Genomic DNA, 19,728 nt, shown 5'->3' on the forward strand with positions numbered 1-19,728 from the left:
TGTTATGTTGTATTTAGTTGTTTGTACATATACCTATTCCTACCTGTTTTCTATATACCTTTATTTTAATAGTAGGTTCTATCTGGCAAACAGGTCAATATAACCAAGCTAAGTACATTGTTAGCCTCTTTTTCTTTCTTTTATTAATGCAAACAAAGAGAAAAAGACAAGAAATCAAAATAGGTATTAAAACAATTACATAAATTATTTAGGAACCTACCTACATGTTAATTATATGCCTAAGTACTGATTAGAACTTTGATATATATACCTATCAATGTGAAATTTATTTCCAATTAAATCTTCTTATTTAGAATCCTGATAATAAACTTGTTCATTTCAACTTCCAGATATCAAAAGAAGACAAACTACCAAAGGATTGTTGTTACAAATGTATAGATTCACTGAAACAATTTATCTCTTTTGTTGATAAAAGTTGGTACATCCAAAAAACCTTCCTTAGAAAAGTGTGCCTAGAAGAATCTGAGGTTTGTATAAAAATAGAATGCAGGCCCAAGACAATTATCTCACTTAATGGCCAATTTTCATGGTATTCACTTGTTGAAATTAAATCCCTGGAATAATTTCACCTACTTATATTAACATTTCAACGGTTCCATTTATTTGTAAATAAATTGTTTAAAGAATAATGACAAAGCTCTCTGTTTGAGGAGTTTAAAATACTTAATAGCCCACTCCAAAGAATAGAATGAAATGAATGCAAACTTTAAAAATGTATTCTTAACTACCAATAATTTCACCTACTTATATTAACATTAACATTTCAACGGTTCCATTTATTTGTAAATAAATTGTTTAAAGAATAATGACAAAGCTTTCTGTTTGAGGAGTTTAAAATACTTAATAGCCCACTCCAAAGAATAGAATGAAATGAATGCAAACTTTAAAAATGTATTCTTAACTACTATATCTATGTATTATTATTTTATTTTAACTGTCCACAGCCAAATAAAGCAACAGAAATACCATTACCAGATAAATGGTATGAAAAGATCCGTGGTAGTCTTGAAGACCTGTGATACCCACAAAAGTTGGGAAAGAGCTCTAGTTTCACCATGTCTAATTCACATTACTTACATTTCCTCTCAAATGAACAGGACTCCATTCATCATGTTCCCATTTTGTTCACCCTTTATATATCTAAACCAACCTCAGTGGTGCAGTTGTTAACGTGTTGGACTTTGGATATGGAGGTTGGTGGTTCGAGTCCAAGTCAAGTCATAAAATTCATCTAGGTGTTATAATCGGGGAACGATATTTGTGACAAGCATTTAAATATGCTTACCACAATTAAAAATTCCATTCCTTTACATATCTATATTTTTTGTCATACCTTTGAACGCCTCGTCTAAGCTCTAAGTATACCAACATCTACCCCACAGATCAGGAACATCCAGAACTCTTCCTTCTCTTTTTACTGGAAGAGAAGAAAAAGACGTTTTAGATTAGATTTCCTCAATAATGCTAGTAGTAGGCTAATAGATACCTTCTATTTTTGACTTGGCGGGGCGAAGCGCTACCACGCTCCTCAATATAATTTACGTAGATATGTAGTTTAATCCGTTAGTTGCCATAAATATTCCTAGGTTTATCCGCTTATGGGTCCTATGGTACGTCTATTCCCAGTTGAGGTAAGATTAAGGTACAGTACTTGGAAAGTCGAATGATGGGTATTTTTGGCGTCATTTTACTGGGAGCTATTAGTTGCCATTAAAAATAAAGCGTAAACATTAGATTTTAAAATTTATATGTAGAGTAGATGAATGTAGAATTTTACTGTTTTATACGTAGGTAGGTACCTACATGCGTTTTTGTTTTGATAAAAATTAAAATGAAATAAATAGAAAATAAACTAATAAGGTGGTAGGTACCTATTAGATGTTGAAGGTATTTACCTATCTGATACCTACCCACATATCTACCTTGGTACCTACTATTAGCAGGTACCTACTAATAAATAGGCATCACATATGTACCCTAACTCCTAACTATACCTAGGTTGGTTCCTAAGGGAATCAAATAGACAGTAGGTATCTAATAAGAACAAAGATGATTCATAAAATTATTTTTCATAGGTAGGTAGGTACCTAGAGTAAGATTTTTTTTTTTTTACAAGTCACTACCTAATGGGTAGGGTAGGTAAGTTGGATAGGTAGATAGGTACAACGTACAACTCATTTGTGTTATCTGTGTAATACCTATTGAAGAAATTATAATAGTATGTACCTAATTAAACAATTCAATATTATCTTACCATCAGGAAAAAAACCAAGTTTAACAAAACTATGTAGGTATTTTGTTTTAATTTATTGAACGTAGTTCTCAGGGTTTTTTTCAGGTCGACCCCGCACGTAGTTACCAGGCCCATGGAAACCTATTGGTCGGTAGGTATAGTCCGAGAATTCCCTACCTACTTTAAATAAGGATTTTGACACATGTAACCTACAAAACCTACCTAAAGGTGTAATAGGTACCTATACATAGGTATGTATAGGTGCTAAATCCTAAAATATTAAAGTAGCGGCGCAGGCGTTAGCATGTTAAAAGCACCAGCCCATAGTTCTAAAAAGCCTTAGCGTGCTAGTGACGTTAGAATAAAAATAATAAAAAAAAAATATATTTATTTATTATATTTTTATTTTAAAAGTTGTTAGAATATAAATTAAATTGACGAAATATCAGTAGGTATAGTAGGTAATAAACAGTAAAAATAGCTAATGAGGGATTGTACGATTTTTTATAAATAAAGTTATCGTACGATACAGAATGTACTATTTTTCCCGATGGCTACTTGGCAACGCTGCAAGTTTCCAGGTTGCGCGCTAAAATTTAAATTTGAACTTTGAACAAAAAAAAAGTGTTTAAGTGATAAGCTGATAAGTGATAAGTGTATATTGTGCTGATTGTGCAGTTACATGTATTGTGATTGTGACATGTGACCGTTCATCCCGCTATATAAAAACCTGTTCATCATCATCAATTCATCATTATTAAAAGAGCAGAGAGAGCTTTGAGATTTTGAGAGTTTTGAGTTGAGCTATGAGTGAAGATGGAAGTCAAGTGTGAATAGTGATAAGTGATAGTATTGTAAAGACCAAGTATAGTTAGGTACCTCTATTGTTTCTAGCCCCAGTCCTGCAATTGTCTTTTGAACTATAATTCTCTTTCCTGATGAAGGAAGTCTGAGGTAAGAATATAAAAATAAGTCTCTTGAGCTTAAGCATGAATGCTTATCAGCTTATCACAAATACAACCTACCAATCCCCAATAGGACATAATATATTTCTTGCTGAAAAATAGTTTTTTTGCAAGTTGCCAATAATGTGTTTTGTACCCCATATGTTCACAGCATATTTCATATCAAAGATCAGGTTATGCTATGAAAGGCTGAGGATAACTACTGATAATCAAAATGCAGACTGAACCTATTTCTTGCTGAAAAATAGTTTTTTTGCAAGTTGCCAATAATGTGTTTTGTACCCCTTATGTTCACAGCATATTTCATATCAAAGATCAGGTTATGCTATGAAAGGCTGAGGATAACTACTGATAATCAAAATGCAGACTGAACCTAAACCATTCCTTGAAAACTTTTGTAGAATATGTGGTACAGTCCTATCATGCAATCGTATTCACATATTTCAGGTGGAACCTTCATTACGACAAAAAATATTCAAAATATTACCATTCAATGTGAGTATAATATTATAAATTTACATAATCTACCTTTATTTTAATAGTAGGTTCTATCTGGCAAACAGGTCAATATAACCAAGCTAAGTACATTGTTAGCCTCTTTTTCTTTCTTTTAAAACGTAAGCATACATTTATCCGTACGGTACGGACTTCTTTAGCTAATCACAAATACATTTACAGGAAATCCAGCAATACAGACGCTAGAGTTGACAGAAGGATGCGCTGTTTAACATCACGGACAAATTGTCATGCTTGATGTAATCCATGCAACAAACCGTGGAAACCTGCATTGCGTATTCTGTGTAGCATTCCAGTTAAATCACTTTTCGCGATTTACCAGAAAACATTTGGGGTGCAACATACTGGACTCCGCAGACAGAAATTTCGTCAGAACCCCCCCCCCCATTTCCATTTCAATGTCCCAGAAAATACTATTTTATCCGTACAGTACGGACAACTCTACCTTTGCCTAATGAAGGAGCATACGTTCTGACGAATACCGTGTAAATCATAAGCATCCAGGGGTTTTGAAAAGGGCCGATATAGAAATGAAGAAAGTGGTGCTTCGCCACATGAATGACTTGGTCTACATTAGGCCACATAACTATACTCATCCGTTGAGTTAGCCGTCCTTTCCACGTAATTCTTATCAATGAGAGACTCTATACATTTCTTAATCATACTAATCGATGGTGCAAATGATTTTGACTGACTGAGCACCTGAAACGAGATGAGAAAATCGGATGAATTAAATTGAAATATGGAATACATACTATGCATTTTCCACGGTAATTTTCAAACATTTCTTTTTTTATCTACCTAGTAGCTACCTTTGGAACTGCTTTCGCATTACTTCAAAGCACATTCTTTTACATCCATGCCTATCCAAGAACGGAAAAGGTCGGTCAGAAAATTTCCGCCCTAGTCGGGATTCGAATCCAGCACCTCTAGGTTGCGAGTCAGTGCTCTTGACCACTCAGCCACAGAGGCCAAGTGTTGTAAATTCAAACCAATATTAATATTTCCAAATCTACAAATCTTAATAAATATTTCAAATCTCATTATTTCCATACCTCTTGAATTAAAGCATTGTGTCGGATTTGTTTCCTAGACTTCATAATCCTGACGATGGCTGCTTGTAGATACAACTTCCTATCTTCGTCCACAGAACTGACGGTGCGTTCTATTTCTTGCGGCGTTTCCTTCTGCACAGCGCCGCTTATCTTGAGCTTGGTACGCTTGTTATTGTAGCCTAGGTTGAGTCGAATTTCCGTGTCTTCGGTCAGCTCCTAGGAAAAAGACAAATCAGAGGTATGAAAATGACTCACAAGGAGAGCAAAAGAATGTAGAAGCTACAAACAAAGAAAAAGATCAGAAGCATTTAGGAAAAGAACCAACTAAACCAAAGGTGACCAAAACAGGAGAAGATAAAGAAAAAGATGCAAAGCCAAAAGACACAAGTTTAGAAAAAGAAACAAACAAAGAAGTAAAAGAAAAAGATAATGAGGTGCAGAAAGATAAAGAAATAAACACAGAAATAACTCAAGAACCCACAGACATTGGTGAAGAATCAACGTCTGCAAATAGGATTGAAAAACCACCACTGTCTTCTAAAGGATTAGAGGATTCAGATGGTACTATTAGATCTAGGTGAGAAAATAAAGGTATTTTCGAGACAAATTTTGCTAACCTACTAAGAATAACTTTGCCTGTCCTTGGTTAGCACAGTGTAAAGTGCTTGTCTGGTAAACATAGAAAGTGGTTTTGAATCTAAACCCAAGTATAAAATCACAACGTCATTTAAGTACCTTCTTGTATTTCAGAGGACCCAATTTGATTATCGATTGGAGAAAAGCAACATTATCTGTAATTCTGGTGTGTTCAAATCTGCCACTCTTCTTATGCCCTATTGTTCTTTGGTTATTTCACAGTTCATTCAGTCCACAGATGGATGAAAAAGAAAGAAAGAAAAAAAAGAAACTCAGATTTAAACGCCGCAATCCGTTTCTCTTGCCGAAAAGAAAAAGCATACCTAAGAAAAAAAGAAACAAGGAAGCAGAGGTACTTATTGCTGACAAGGAAGAACATTTTGGAATGGAAGGTCTAGGATTCTGTCGGCTCATTGTTAATGGGGAGGTAAGTCTGGACTCAACCTCACCTAGCCTGAGTGCGGTCAGAAAATGTAGTTTTTTTAATTAGGCGCTTTAACACTTTAACACATTTCTCAAGGTCCGGCCCGCGGACACTTTTGATCATCATTAACTGTGGAGGCGATTTGTAAAATTTTAACGACCTGTGGCTAAAGGTCTTCGTGAGAAGCGCTAGTTCCTTTTGATCTTTTTCCCTGTGTAGCCCTAAATAGCGGAACTTTGGTCCGGAATAACGGCCGAACCGTACCTTCTGGAAACAGGGCCCAAGGATATTTTGATCTACATAATTTATCGAATCTCTGTGCCCAGTTCGAGCAACTTTGGCTGAAATTTAAAGGCCTGAAAATTGCGAACTCTTTTTGAGCTTTTTCGAAGTTTGACGTTAAATGGCGACCGAACCTTTCCGCTATTTAGGACTGTACGGGGAAAAAGCTTAAAAGGAGTTTGCGGTTCTCAGGATATTTTACTGATTGTATTCCGTTACTTGAGTAAATGCATTATTTGGAAAGCCAAACTTTACAAATACAGAGTTCACAGTGCTAGGTCGCAGGTTTGATTTTATCCTTAACTGATAAGGTTCGTTCTCGGAATGGCTGGTTTTCTGCTATCCTATCCTTCTTCTCTGTTCGATTTCGGGACGATAAGACCCTAGCAGTTACAGTTTCCCCTATTAAACCTAAAGAAAAAAATCTCTCTCTTTCTCAAAAAAGGAGGCCCGATTGGGCATGAAATTCAATGAGAAAATTCCCTTCAAGTGTAGTTTGTCGTGTTTCATAAAAATCGAACATAAGGAGCCTATCATAAGAAACCTTGAATTCGCTTCGGTCGTTGACTTACCTTGACTGATATTATGTAGCCAGGACAACTTCCGTCCATTGAATTGTCCGTGGCCATGGAAACCTATTGGTCGGTAGGTATAGTCCGAGAATTCCCTACCTACTTTAAATAAGGATTTTGACACATGTAACCTACAAAACCTCTGAAAATTGCGAACTCTTTTTGAGCTTTTTCGAAGTTTGGCGTTAAATGGCGGCCGAACCTTTCCGCTATTTAGGACTGTATGGGGAAAAAGCTTAAAAGGAGTTTGCGGTTCTCAGGATATTTTACTGATTGTATTCCGTTTTTTCCCCCTCTTTCAGATTACCTTCGTAGAAAAACCTGCAGCCTTTAAGAACGACCATTTAATTATGTCCTGTGTACCCAATTTTGGTATCATCTATTGCTGTCAAAAATGTGACGTCATTTACACAACTGAAAATGCTGCAATGAGACATGATTGTGAAGACAAAGGTCAAGTCCAACCATCTAGTACCAAGCCAGAGTAAGTGTACTTTGACTATAAATAAAAAATAGGTAAGTCTTTATATTAGTTCATATCGTACAGCTGTAATGCAGTTGCATTAAATGATCCTCCCATAAGATGAGGACGTACTACTAGTAAGTAGCTACTTGAGGTAAGTACCTAACACATAATTTCATTACTTTGCTTTCTACGGGTAAGGAAAGTAAAAACAAAATGGAGAGTAGGTGTGGGCAGATTCAACATCCTAAACCCGTGAATAATGTCAGTTAAAGTAAAACTAGTGAATGACCGAGTTTTCAGTGGAGTAGGTATAGTTATACGTGTACTGCTGGAGGTCCCGGGTTCGATCCGTGGTAGTCTTGAAGACCTGTGATACCCACAAAAGTTGGGAAAGAGCTCTAGTTTCACCATGTCTAATTCACATTACATTTCCTCTCAAATGAACAGGACTCCATTCATCATGTTCCCATTTTGTTCACCCTTTATATATCTAAACCAACCTCAGTGGTGCAGTTGTTAACGTGTTGGACTTTGGATATGGAGGTTGGTGGTTCGAGTCCAAGTCAAGTCATAAAATTCATCTAGGTGTTATAATCGGGGAACGATATTTGTGACAAGCATTTAAATATGCTTACCACAATTAAAAATTCCATTCCTTTACATATCTATCTCAATTAATTTAATTTATTTTATATATCGATTTTAATTAATTTCATCATTCCCCCCACGCATTTCATATTCCTTCGTAAGAAGTGACTCGCTCTCCAAGCAGCAGTACACATGTCAGATATGTGACCTGGGCTTCCCAAGGCGAGTCGCATTAGAGCATCACATCTCCACGCACATGTTCAGTGATGCCAGTGACGATAGTCTACCTCGCCCCAAACCACGTGCGAGAAAAAGACGCCGCGAGTCGAGTGACTCGAGCGTAAATATAAAACTGAGACGTTCCCGGGATACGAGTGCCAAACCTCGTGCGAGAAAAAGACAAGAATCGAGTGACTCGAGCGTGAATATAAAACTAAGACGTTCCCGGGATACGAGTGAATCCGAGTCATCGATAGCATCCGATAATTTCGTAGTGGATGATGATACCATTATTTACGAGAAGAGAACCAAAAGGAAGAGAAGAGCGAGGTCGAGAAATAGGACAAGATTGCAAAAGACCAACCCATCCATAGTGGAGTCTTCGAGTGATGATAATTCCTAGGTGATCTCATCTCAATCCAAGGATTCCCTTGCCTCAGTCATGGCGTTATTAAAATCGTAAGTCTGTAAGGCCAGTCACTCACGCTCAGACCGGTCTGTCAGACAGTCGGTCGGAACGTGTGTGGCGGGAAAAGCTTCAGGCCGTCATACTGCCACGTACATTCCGATCACGGTCTGAGACTTTGTTCGAGATGAGGTTAAGTGCGTGCAGTTTGTTCTTTGTACTTACGTATCTATTAAGCTTCATATTCTTGTCATACACTGTTCAATATTTCCTAATTGACATTCCAATAAAATCGGTTGATAAATGAAATCACTTTTGATACAACAATGTTGCTGGAAAAGAAAGCCGACAGTATGATAAAATGAATTTTCCGCTTAACAATTTAATGTACAAAATGTGTAATAATTTATTAAAATAAATTAAAAGACTGTTTATTTATAATGAAAATATTTCCGCAATTTATAAATCTATTTTTCTCGCTCCCCAGAAACAATCGGGAAAAACATCAACAGTTGTTGTAGGTAGTAACCAAATAATATTACAACAAGCATGCTATTCGATAGTCTATTATACTCGTACAGACTACAGACCCATACCTGCATGGGTAAAGACTTGATCTCAGACCTTCTTGGTTACCTACGAATTTGTCAATGATTGTTCTTTGAATAGATGAATACCTAATTGAATATAATTTTATATTTCACTAGTGGTTGACCCGTCCTTTGTACGGGACCACCACACACACACGCACACCCACCCACACGGTCGCGCTACACGCTCCCTGACATGTCCCACAGTGCAGCATAATAGGCATAACTTTGAACCGCCGCCATTTTGAATCAAGATGGAATGTGACAATTTTAAGTAGCCTATGTCACCCGGAGTACTTTTCTTAACAACCACAAAAAATTTCATCAAAATCGGTCAAGCCGTTTTTGCGTGAAAAGAAGACAGCCAAAGGTCTATTTAGTGTGACAGACAGACATACACACATACATACAGACAAAAATTTTTCTAATGTGATTTTTGGAATCTTGGATGCATAAAGAGTAAGAAGAATAACTAAAAATTTCAAGATTCTAAGCAATGTACAGACAAATCTACAATTTTATTTATATAGATTAAAAGTTATTTTTGTCATGGGTAAAACTCTCTGTGTCAGTGTGAACAGATGACTTTGTCGCGATTTGCCATTCAATATGAGTTTTGATATAACTTCCGTGTTTTCATTTATAAATCCGTACGTTCAATGAACGTAAGCATACATTTATCCGTACGGTACGGACTTCGTTAGCTAATCACAAATACATTTACAGGAAATCCAGCAATACAGACGCTAGAGTTGACAGAAGGATGCGCTGTTTAACATCACGGACAAATTGTCATGCTTGATGTAATCCATGCAACAAACCGTGGAAACCTGCATTGCGTATTCTGTGTAGCATTCCAGTTAAATCACTTTTCGCGATTTACCAGAAAACATTTGGGGTGCAACATACTGGACTCCGCAGACAGAAATTTCGTCAGAACCCCCCCCCCCATTTCCATTTCAATGTCCCAGAAAATACTATTTTATCCGTACAGTACGGACAACTCTACCTTTGCCTAATGAAGGAGCATACGTTCTGACGAATACCGTGTAAATCATAAGCATCCAGGGGTTTTGAAAAGGGCCGATATAGAAATGAAGAAAGTGGTGCTTCGCCACATGAATGACTTGGTCTACATTAGGCCACATAACTATACTCATCCGTTGAGTTAGCCGTCCTTTCCACGTAATTCTTATCAATGAGAGACTCTATACATTTCTTAATCATACTAATCGATGGTGCAAATGATTTTGACTGACTGAGCACCTGAAACGAGATGAGAAAATCGGATGAATTAAATTGAAATATGGAATACATACTATGCATTTTCCACGGTAATTTTCAAACATTTCTTTTTTTATCTACCTAGTAGCTACCTTTGGAACTGCTTTCGCATTACTTCAAAGCACATTCTTTTACATCCATGCCTATCCAAGAACGGAAAAGGTCGGTCAGAAAATTTCCGCCCTAGTCGGGATTCGAATCCAGCACCTCTAGGTTGCGAGTCAGTGCTCTTGACCACTCAGCCACAGAGGCCAAGTGTTGTAAATTCAAACCAATATTAATATTTCCAAATCTACAAATCTTAATAAATATTTCAAATCTCATTATTTCCATACCTCTTGAATTAAAGCATTGTGTCGGATTTGTTTCCTAGACTTCATAATCCTGACGATGGCTGCTTGTAGATACAACTTCCTATCTTCGTCCACAGAACTGACGGTGCGTTCTATTTCTTGCGGCGTTTCCTTCTGCACAGCGCCGCTTATCTTGAGCTTGGTACGCTTGTTATTGTAGCCTAGGTTGAGTCGAATTTCCGTGTCTTCGGTCAGCTCCTAGGAAAAAGACAAATCAGATTAAAAAAAAAAAAACTCGGTACCGGTTTCGCATTACTTCAAGGCACATTCTTTTACATCCATGTCTCTCCCAGAACGAAAGAGTCTGGTTAGATAATTTGTCTTTATGGCCCAGTGGTCAAGAGCACGGACACTCAACCCGGAGGTGCTGGGTTCGAATCCCGGCCCGGGCGGAAATTTCCTAACCGGACTTTTCCGTTCTTAGATAGGCATGGATGTAAAAGAGTGTGCCTGTGAGTGAAGCAATGCGATAGCGGTACCGAGATACAATCTAAATAATAATAATAAAAAAAATAGTCTACCTCTTTAATCAGAATTAGCGAATCTCATACGACTACAACTCTGTACTAACCTCCTTGTTTGAAGTGAGTAGTTTATACTCGACCAGACTGGCAATATGTCGTCCTATCTGATCCTGACTCAGGGACAGAACTGTCTGGATGTCCCCTGTACTCTTCTTCTTCTGGATGTCCCCTGTCCCTGTCCCCTGTACTAACTATTTAAATAGGAAAAGACCAGGAAGACCAAGACTAACCTCCTTGTTTGAAGTGAGCAGTTTACACTCGACCAGACTGGCAATATGTCGTCCTATCTGATCCTGACTCAGGGACAGAACTGTCTGGATGTCCCCTGTACTCTTCTTCTTCTGGATGTCCCCTGTCCCTGTCCCCTGTACTAACTATTTAAATAGGAAAAGACCAGGAAGACCAAGACTAACCTCCTTGTTTGAAGTGAGCAGTTTACACTCGACCAGACTGGCAATATGTCGTCCTATCTGATCCTGACTCAGGGACAGAACTGTCTGGATGTCCCCTGTACTCTTCTTCTTCTGGATGTCCCCTGTCCCTGTCCCCTGTACTAACTATTTAAATAGGAAAAGACCAGGAAGACCAAGACTAACCTCCTTGTTTGAAGTGAGCAGTTTACACTCGACCAGACTGGCAATATGTCGTCCTATCTGATCCTGACTCAGGGACAGAACTGTCTGGATGTCCCCTGTACTCTTCTTCTTCTGGATGTCCCCTGTCCCTGTCCCCTGTACTAACTATTTAAATAGGAAAAGACCAGGAAGACCAAGACTAACCTCCTTGTTTGAAGTGAGCAGTTTACACTCGACCAGACTGGCAATATGTCGTCCTATCTGATCCTGACTCAGGGACAGAACTGTCTGGATGTCCCCACATGTCATGGCATCATTCTTTTCAAACAAAAGCAAGATGGCCATCTGAAACGTTTGCATGGTGACGAAGTAGGGTCGCTTCAAATAGCTCAGCTTAAGCTCCACTGTAACGAAAAAAATATAGAAACGATTAAAATTTATTAAAAGAACTGATACTTAGATAGATGTACCATGTACCTACTTGAGTAAATGCATTATTTGGAAAGCCAGTCGCAGGTTTGATTTTATCCTTAACTTAACTGATAAGGTTCGTTCTCGGAATGGCTGGCTTTCTGCTATCCTATCCTTCTTGACTTCTTCTCTGTTCGATTTCGGGACGATAAGACCCTAGCAGTTACAGTTCCCCCTATTCTAAAGAAAAAAATCTCTTTCTCAAAAAAGGAGGCCTGATTGGGCATGAAATTCAATGAGAAACCCTTCAAGAGTAGTTTGTCATGTTTCATAAAAATCGAACTAAGCAACATAAGGAGCCTATCATAAAAAGAAACCTTGAATTCGCTTCGGTCGTTGACTTACCTTGACTGATATTATGTAGCCAGGACAACTTCCGTCCATTGAATTGTCCGTGGTAGAATTTCTCAAACATATGAATACACTTCTCCAACTCCTGAGGTACGGAGAATGAAGAGATGACCGTGGGTCCCAGAGGCCATGAGCCCGCTTGTAGAATATTAATGCTGAAGTGAATACCTGTGGAAGAAACAGGGTGTTAGGTACAGTTAGAACTAGGGTCTATTGTACGAGTAATTTTAAATAGATAACAAAGGGTCCGCCCGTAATGTTGAATAGATAATAAAGGGATAATCTAATTCTATTCATTTCAATATGTATAAGGGAAATAGAAAAAGCGGTAAAACAGCCTTCCATCAAAATAAACTAGAAAGCAACCATTTTGAAGTATCCTAGCAAGCATCGAGGCTGTAGTTGGTAAATAATGGCTAGTCCTCAAGAGCACTGACTCTCAACCTGGAGGTGCTGGGTTCGAATCTCGGCCGGGGCGGAAATTTTCTGATCGAACTTTTCCGTTCCTGGATAGGCATGGATGTAACAGAATGTGCCTTGAAATAATGCAAAAACGGTTCCAAAAAAGTGCTTTAAAAAAAAAAAAAAAAGGGTCAAAGAAAAAAAAAAAAAAAAAAAAAAAAAAAAAAAAAAAAAAATGCAAAGACAGCTATTTCTCACTCACCTAAATCAATCTCATTCGTTTTGACAAACTCCGAATGGAACTTTTCGTTAAGTCCCCCGGATATCTTGATGTCCGTGAGCATCCGATGAAACTTGTTGGTAAACTCATAGCCACACGCCTGCTTCAGCTTATTGATCATCGCTTCTTCTCCGTCCATGGAAGTGCTTTGCTGATGTATCAATCGTTTGGCTAACATCTTGGCGTAGAACTTATGAAATACGTCCTTGTCATCGATGTATTTGAACACAGTGATAGACTGACTTAGCTTGTCATCCATTTCACTCTCCGAGAGACCCTTGGAGGATTTTTTCAGAAGCATGTCGCAATATTTGGCTAGCTATAAGAAAAACAATAGATAAATAAAATAAATGCCGTTTCTTTGTGTTATTATATCACAACTTGGTGCTCACTACAGCATTGGAGGATTTTCCAAATATCTCAATAATCCAGCACTCAATGTTTACTTACCATGCTGGCACCCATCGCTATGCGCATTTATAGTATACATAGCTACTTATTTTTATACATAGTCAAGGAATCAATCATTTACATGATACAAATTTTTTGACCCCGCCGGGAATCGAACCCGGGTCTCCCGCATGTAAGGTGAATGCAGTGACCACTAAATCATGGGAGCCACCTAAGAGTACATGATAGAAATTTTTTGACCCCGCCGGGAATCGAACCCGGGTCTCCCGCATGTAAGGTGAATGCAGTGACCACTAAATCATGGGAGCCACCTAAGAAAAACAAGTGAAGGATACTGAGCTATCTGGAACCGGCAAAGTTCTCCTCTTGAACTTACATATTCTGGGGATTTGGAAGGCATCTTGGGATCGAACTTGTGGTTTATGACTGAAGAGCAAGCCTTATCCAGCGCGCCCATAAAGCTCTGATCCCCGGAGAAAAGCTCTTTGACAAACGCCTTGTACTTTTTGTGTACGGCTAGCATGTTTTCTACGAACTGAGTTGAAATCTGAGGACAAAAAGATGGGGAAGATGTTTGATTTCAATGGAAAAGGTCAAGAGATATCTTCCACAGTAACAGAAGCCGACTTTCATCACTAAATTCATAAAGCATTGTTAAATGCCTGAGAAAATTTCCACCATCTAACCATTGGAACTGAAATAAAGGTTTGATAGAGGGAACTGTAATTGCCAAGGTCTTATAGTCCCGAAATCGAAGAGAGAAGGAAGACGGGATAGGAGAAAGCCAACCGTTCCGAGAACGAACATTATCCCTTCAGGATGAAATCCGCCCCGGAAAATGAAGGTTCAATTTTTGAAATATAATAGAATGTTTCAACTTTTTTACAGATGCAAAACTCTGAATTTGCATAGGTACCAAACATAATTTTGAGCTGAATACAGATATACTTACATTGTCCCCACTCAAACCACTAATAGCCTCGAGCCCTTGTTTGCAAATATGATCCCTCACTGCATCAATGAGAATATTAATCCCCTCTCGCACACTTCGCAGCAGTGGGTACATGTTAGCCAGATCGTGTCTTCTCTCTTCCGCCACCATGGGAACACATTCCCCCTGTAAGAAGTTCAGGTGATCTGCCACCATATGCTGCTCACACTTGGCTTTCACTTTCGGATAGGAGCTGGAAAATTGCAATGAACAAATGAGGAATAGAATATGAGAGTTAACAGTTGAAATGAGCATTGTTACAATAGTAGAAGACGGACCATTGACTACATATTTGAGACCTATGTCTTTGCCACCTTATTAGCATCTTTTGTGACTAGCAATAGAGGTAGAGAAGTACAAGATGTAACAGTCAAAGTTCAAACCAGTCAGCCTAGTTAACTTCAAAGGTAGCATGGCCCTGTAAGCACTAAGTTCAGCCCAGGGCGAACTTTATGACAACAGATAATATTCGTTCTCGGAACGGCTTGCTTTCTCCTATCCTGTCATCCTTTTCTCTTCAATTTCGGGACGATAAAACCTCTGTTGTTCCAGTTTCCTCTATCAAACTTCTTTCTCCCCTTCTCTTTTTCAGTCTCCCATCCTGTTCTCTTTTTCTCTTCGATTTCAGGACAATAAGACCTCCGTTGTGTCAGTTCCCTCTATTAGACCTTCTACCTTCGACTTCACTAGCTCACCTGACATGCAAAAAGCGTACGCTCCTATTTGTTTCCTCATGTAAAACTTGCAACACTCGTTCCATGTATTGCGAAACGTTGCAGGTTTGTAGAAGTTTGCTTGCTTCACTCTTGTACCACTCGCCACTCATTTCTAGGAACTGGGTCTCAAAAATGTCCACGTAAAGCTGAAAATAAAAAGAACATTGTAAAATAATGAGGATGAAAAAAAATGTTTAGAAGACAGTTTAGTCTTTGAAAACCTTGAATTGAAGATTCTTATTTGTAGTTTTTTATCAAAAAAGTTTAAGCTTGTACATAAATAAGTTGATATTACTGAAGCAGTAGGTAGCATACATTGTGGATGCAGTTGACTCTAGATTAGTGTAGACTTTAGATTGTTTAGAAGACAGTTTAGTCTTTGAAAACATTGAATTGAAGATTCTTATTTGTAGTTCTTTATCAAAAAAGTTTAACCTTGTACATAAATAAGTTGATATTACTGAAGCAGTAGGTAGCATACATTGTGGATGCAGTTGACTCTAGATTAGTGTAGACTTTAGATTTAGATGGCCATAGAGACCTGGTCTGCATAGTTCAGGCCGATGTACCTACTTGAGTAAATGCATTATTTGGAAAGCCAGTCGCAGGTTTGATTTTATCCTTAACTTAACTGATAAGGTTCGTTCTCGGAATGGCTGGCTTTCTGCTATCCTATCCTTCTTGACTTCTTCTCTGTTCGATTTCGGGACGATAAGACCCTAGCAGTTACAGTTCCCCCTATTCTAAAGAAAAAAATCTCTTTCTCAAAAAAGGAGGCCTGATTGGGCATGAAATTCAATGAGAAACCCTTCAAGAGTAGTTTGTCATGTTTCATAAAAATCGAACTAAGCAACATAAGGAGCCTATCATAAAAAGAAACCTTGAATTCGCTTCGGTCGTTGACTTACCTTGACTGATATTATGTAGCCAGGACAACTTCCGTCCATTGAATTGTCCGTGGCAACAGGTTTGATCTATAAGGAAGACCATTTCCCAATTTGAATTGGACAATTCATTAGATGGAATCTACCAAGCTCTGGGCTTTAAGTAAGAACTTTTTCTTCAAATTTCAAAAAAAGTAAATTTTCTGAAGTGCAAAATTAGCGACCAGTGGCAGCATTAAAACCATTAGAGAGTTATTAAGTTATCAGGGAACAGACATACAAACAGATTTACACATGAACTAAATGAAAAATTAAGGTACATACCTAGAACAAACAGAAGTTATGTGATTAGCTTACCTAGTTCACCTATTTCCATTTGTTCCTGTGAGTCCCCGGTGTAATTGCCATAGATTATTTCTGCCTCTGATAACTTCTGTTTCTTGATGTGCTGCTGGTTGAGATATCTAGGGAAAAACAAAATAGTATGAGATCTTGAATTTTATTTAGGAAGGGATGGATAGTTATTAGGATATGTCATTCAATTTGTGTTCTACCTTACTTAGTAGTTTTGTACTTTAAATAGGACATTTATTTTATAGAGTTGACATTTCAGTAATAAGTAACCAATCACTATAGCATCTTTTCTTCCCACACAGTATTGGATACTCCTTGCAAAGAACCAAGTAGCACCAATGTCTGTCATTAGTCGTGTTGTTGTGTAGCGGCTTTAGATTTCGCCAAATGGTGATGGCAGATTAAAGAGAAGATATCTTTTTGTATCTGCTATACATCTGGGTGATGGTCTCTAGCCATGTTTAATAGGCTTGTCCTGAACCGCAGTCAACCATTGTGAGGACTTATGCTTATTCTTTAAAAGCAGAGAGAACCCTTTGATGAACTGCCAGCTGGCTAGGCTGGTTAGGGTTAGCTGTTCTTTTCCCTGTTTATAGTCCCACAGCCAGATGCTAGTCTACTCTCTGTTTAATGTCCCCTAGCTAGACAATGTCATTAGTCATAGTGGTCAGTTGTAGTGTTTATGACTCAACAAATTTTCTCTTAAGTAGATATGCAATATACTCACAAATACAGCTGATGCATGTAGTTGATTCCTTGACTGTATTCTGTCCATGCATCATAATAACTGTTGACAAGATTTCTCTCCCCACTCTCCAACACTTTCCCCCGCAAATTTGTCACATGCTGGTCGAGAAATAATTTTGTTTCTTGATATAATCTGTCAGCCAATGGTTCAGGATATGCCACACACAGAGAGTAGATATCACTGTGGAAAAACGGACAAACAGTGAATTTTACAATAAAAATAAACAGAGTAGAGTACATACCACATAACATGTTATTGAAACCAGCTCATAAAAACACACCACACATAAGAACATTTCTAATGAAATGGGAGGTATCACAGAGGGTTCATGAAATGTAAAGGAAAACTTACATACCTGAATCTGTCATTCCAAGTAGCTCTTCGTACATTGCCAAGGGTAATGACCCCTTGGATAGTTTCCTGAAGAGAGCCCCAAGTTTTGTTGAAATCAACTTGTTTTGGTTTCAGAGACATTATGTTGTGATGAAGTGGTAATCAAGTGTTCAAGAAAAGTAAAATGATGAGAGTATAAAAACTGAAACAGTACAGAAAGACATTATTCAGGACTGTTTGAGAGTTATCCATGCTCTAGGTACCTAACATCCAAACTTACCAACAAATGAAATATGCAACAATGTCAAATTAAAAATTCCTTGGGTCTCATTTGTAAACAAAATACATACTGAATGTACAGTAGGAAAGCCTTCAGGCAAATAAGTCAAGCATCAACTTTGATCCTACACCAGTAGACCTTTGTCAAAATTACCCGCTTTTGTACATAATCATCATAGACATTAGGTGAGAAAATACAATGACATGGGCAAAACTAATGAATAAAAGATTTAATTTTAAACATGGTGACTAAAATCAGTTCAAGGAAACAATGCAAAACATATTATCATAAGTAGTTGTTATTGTATTTAACATTTTTTTTTTTGCATTATCACTAAAGTACTTATCATACCTGACTCATGAAGATGAAGAAAAGACAAATGTACACATGATAGTGATACGAGATAATATGAGAAGATCGCGGAAAAAAAACAAGTCTTGAAGTTCTTCTTTATTAAAATTAATTGTAATTTTAGATTTCAGATTACCAAATTAAAAAATAAATGTACCAATTGTTAGCAGAGCGTGGTTCTAAGAAAGCAACAATAAGAAGGCACTGACTTCATTTGGATGAACGATTATACTTTATTATACAAAAGACAAAACAGTCAAAAGCAGAAAGCACATAATAACAATGGCGATTTTGAAAGTTGAAAAAGCTCAGAGTGTAACAAAGAAAAGAATCGATATCGAGTTCTAATAATCGATACTTAACTATCGATTTACAATATCGTAGTTATTGTATTTAACATTTTTTTTTTTTTTTTTTTGCATTATCACTAAAGTACTTATCATACCTGACTCATGAAGATGAAAAGACAAATGTACACATGATAGTGATACGAGATAATATGAGAAGATCGCGGAAAAAAAAAAACAAGTCTTGAAGTTCTTCTTTATTAAAATAATTTGTAATTTTAGATTTCAGATTACCAAATTAAAAAATAAAATAAAAGTAATAAAACTTGGAAAAAGTAGAAAAACCATGAAATTTTTTTTTTACAACTTCATGATCCACAGATTCCACAGAAGAGAGCAGTGTTGTCAGATGAGTTAAATATTTCCCCTGATTTTTCCAAGAGCACGAAAAATCCCTCGAAATCCCCTTTTCAGCCTTCCGTATCCTTTGCCATCCCTCATAAGTCTAAAACTTTCGAGTGCTCAAAATATGTAGATAAAGATAGTTCTTTTAAAGACGCTAGACTCGGCTAGACAAATAATAAAATAATTATGTACCTAACGTCCTAAGAGCCACAGGCATTTTTTTTCTTTTCACAAAAATGCTCAGCGTCCACAACGAGGACCATAGACTTCGCCTAGAACATCGACCCTTGCACCAGTGACCAGTGTGCAGTGTGTCCACAACGGAGCCTGGAACTTCCTGCTTCCTGTTTTTATAGATAGGTACATTTGAAAAATCTATACATTCTATACAAACCTATGGATTCTCTCTCTCTCTAAAAAAAAAAGAAAAAAAATCAATTTCATTTTTAGCGAGGATCGAAGCTCCGTCAAGGATTTGAGGATCATGGCTCCGTTGTGGGTAGCTCGACTACCAAAATCTACCATTCTATCCCTATAACCCCTTGCAAATTTTTCCCCTACAATCCCTGGATGGTCAATCCCTATAACCATAACCCCTTGCAAATTTTTCCCCTAGAATCCCTGGATGGTCAAAAATCCCTCGATGTAGGGGAAATGGCCTCATTTGGCAACACTGAAACAGAGCACAACGGATCAGCTGATGACTTTTGGTTTCAAAAAACTCCGCTATGAGCGCTAGTTTGTCAAAAGGCTCG

General features: G+C 37.6%; 3 protein-coding genes across 3 annotated transcripts; 1 reads left to right on the top strand and 2 right to left on the bottom strand.

Annotated features, from left to right (window-relative positions):
• Positions 1–321: 321 nt before the first annotated feature.
• Positions 322–8,832, top strand: LOC103505902. Its single transcript, XM_008470273.3, has 6 exons — positions 322–488; positions 966–1,003; positions 5,029–5,367; positions 5,649–5,853; positions 7,007–7,188; positions 7,924–8,832. Exons 4-6 carry the CDS (start codon positions 5,665–5,667, stop codon positions 8,378–8,380), a joined length of 828 nt encoding a protein of 275 aa, XP_008468495.1. The 5' UTR covers positions 322–488; positions 966–1,003; positions 5,029–5,367; positions 5,649–5,664; the 3' UTR covers positions 8,381–8,832.
• On the bottom strand, positions 3,914–5,011 carry LOC113466042 (cullin-2-like). Its single transcript, XM_026821110.1, has 2 exons — positions 4,791–5,011; positions 3,914–4,437 (listed from the first exon to the last, which is right to left on the bottom strand). Exons 1-2 carry the CDS (start codon positions 4,833–4,835, stop codon positions 4,309–4,311), a joined length of 174 nt encoding a protein of 57 aa, XP_026676911.1. The 5' UTR covers positions 4,836–5,011; the 3' UTR covers positions 3,914–4,308.
• Positions 8,833–9,420: 588 nt separating the features above from the next.
• LOC103505910 (cullin-2) lies at positions 9,421–18,427 on the bottom strand. The gene is made up of 16 exons (XM_026821108.1): positions 18,282–18,427; positions 17,673–17,852; positions 17,297–17,497; positions 16,573–16,679; positions 16,240–16,244; positions 15,311–15,477; positions 14,577–14,808; positions 14,001–14,171; positions 13,196–13,532; positions 12,526–12,699; positions 12,004–12,113; positions 11,693–11,820; positions 11,548–11,614; positions 11,365–11,487; positions 10,593–10,808; positions 9,421–10,239 (listed from the first exon to the last, which is right to left on the bottom strand). The coding sequence occupies exons 2-16, from the start codon at positions 17,789–17,791 to the stop codon at positions 10,111–10,113; spliced, it is 2,286 nt and encodes a 761-aa protein (XP_026676909.1). The 5' UTR covers positions 17,792–17,852; positions 18,282–18,427; the 3' UTR covers positions 9,421–10,110.
• Between the last annotated feature and the right edge of the window lie 1,301 nt (positions 18,428–19,728).

Source organism: Diaphorina citri, unplaced genomic scaffold (genome assembly GCF_000475195.1).
Source record: "Diaphorina citri unplaced genomic scaffold, Diaci psyllid genome assembly version 1.1 scaffold202, whole genome shotgun sequence".
NCBI lineage: Eukaryota > Metazoa > Arthropoda > Insecta > Hemiptera > Psyllidae > Diaphorina > Diaphorina citri.

Bases quoted from the DNA above. Each gene is read 5' to 3' on its own strand.
- LOC113466042 (XM_026821110.1), bottom strand. From the start codon at position 4,835: ATGAAGTCTAGGAAACAAATCCGACACAATGCTTTAATTCAAGAG. The intron at 4,438-4,790 runs GTATGGAAATAA...ATCTCGTTTCAG, and splicing joins ACAATGCTTTAATTCAAGAG to GTGCTCAGTCAGTCAAAATC.
- LOC103505902 (XM_008470273.3), top strand. From the start codon at position 5,665: ATGGATGAAAAAGAAAGAAAGAAAAAAAAGAAACTCAGATTTAAACGC. The intron at 5,854-7,006 runs GTAAGTCTGGAC...CCCCTCTTTCAG, and splicing joins GGCTCATTGTTAATGGGGAG to ATTACCTTCGTAGAAAAACC. The intron at 7,189-7,923 runs GTAAGTGTACTT...CTTCGTAAGAAG, and splicing joins CCATCTAGTACCAAGCCAGA to TGACTCGCTCTCCAAGCAGC.
- LOC103505910 (XM_026821108.1), bottom strand. From the start codon at position 17,791: ATGTCTCTGAAACCAAAACAAGTTGATTTCAACAAAACTTGGGGCTCT. The intron at 14,809-15,310 runs GTGAGCTAGTGA...GCAATTTTCCAG, and splicing joins GTACGCTTTTTGCATGTCAG to CTCCTATCCGAAAGTGAAAG. The intron at 11,615-11,692 runs GTTAGTACAGGG...TCTGTCCCTGAG, and splicing joins GGTCTTTTCCTATTTAAATA to TCAGGATCAGATAGGACGAC.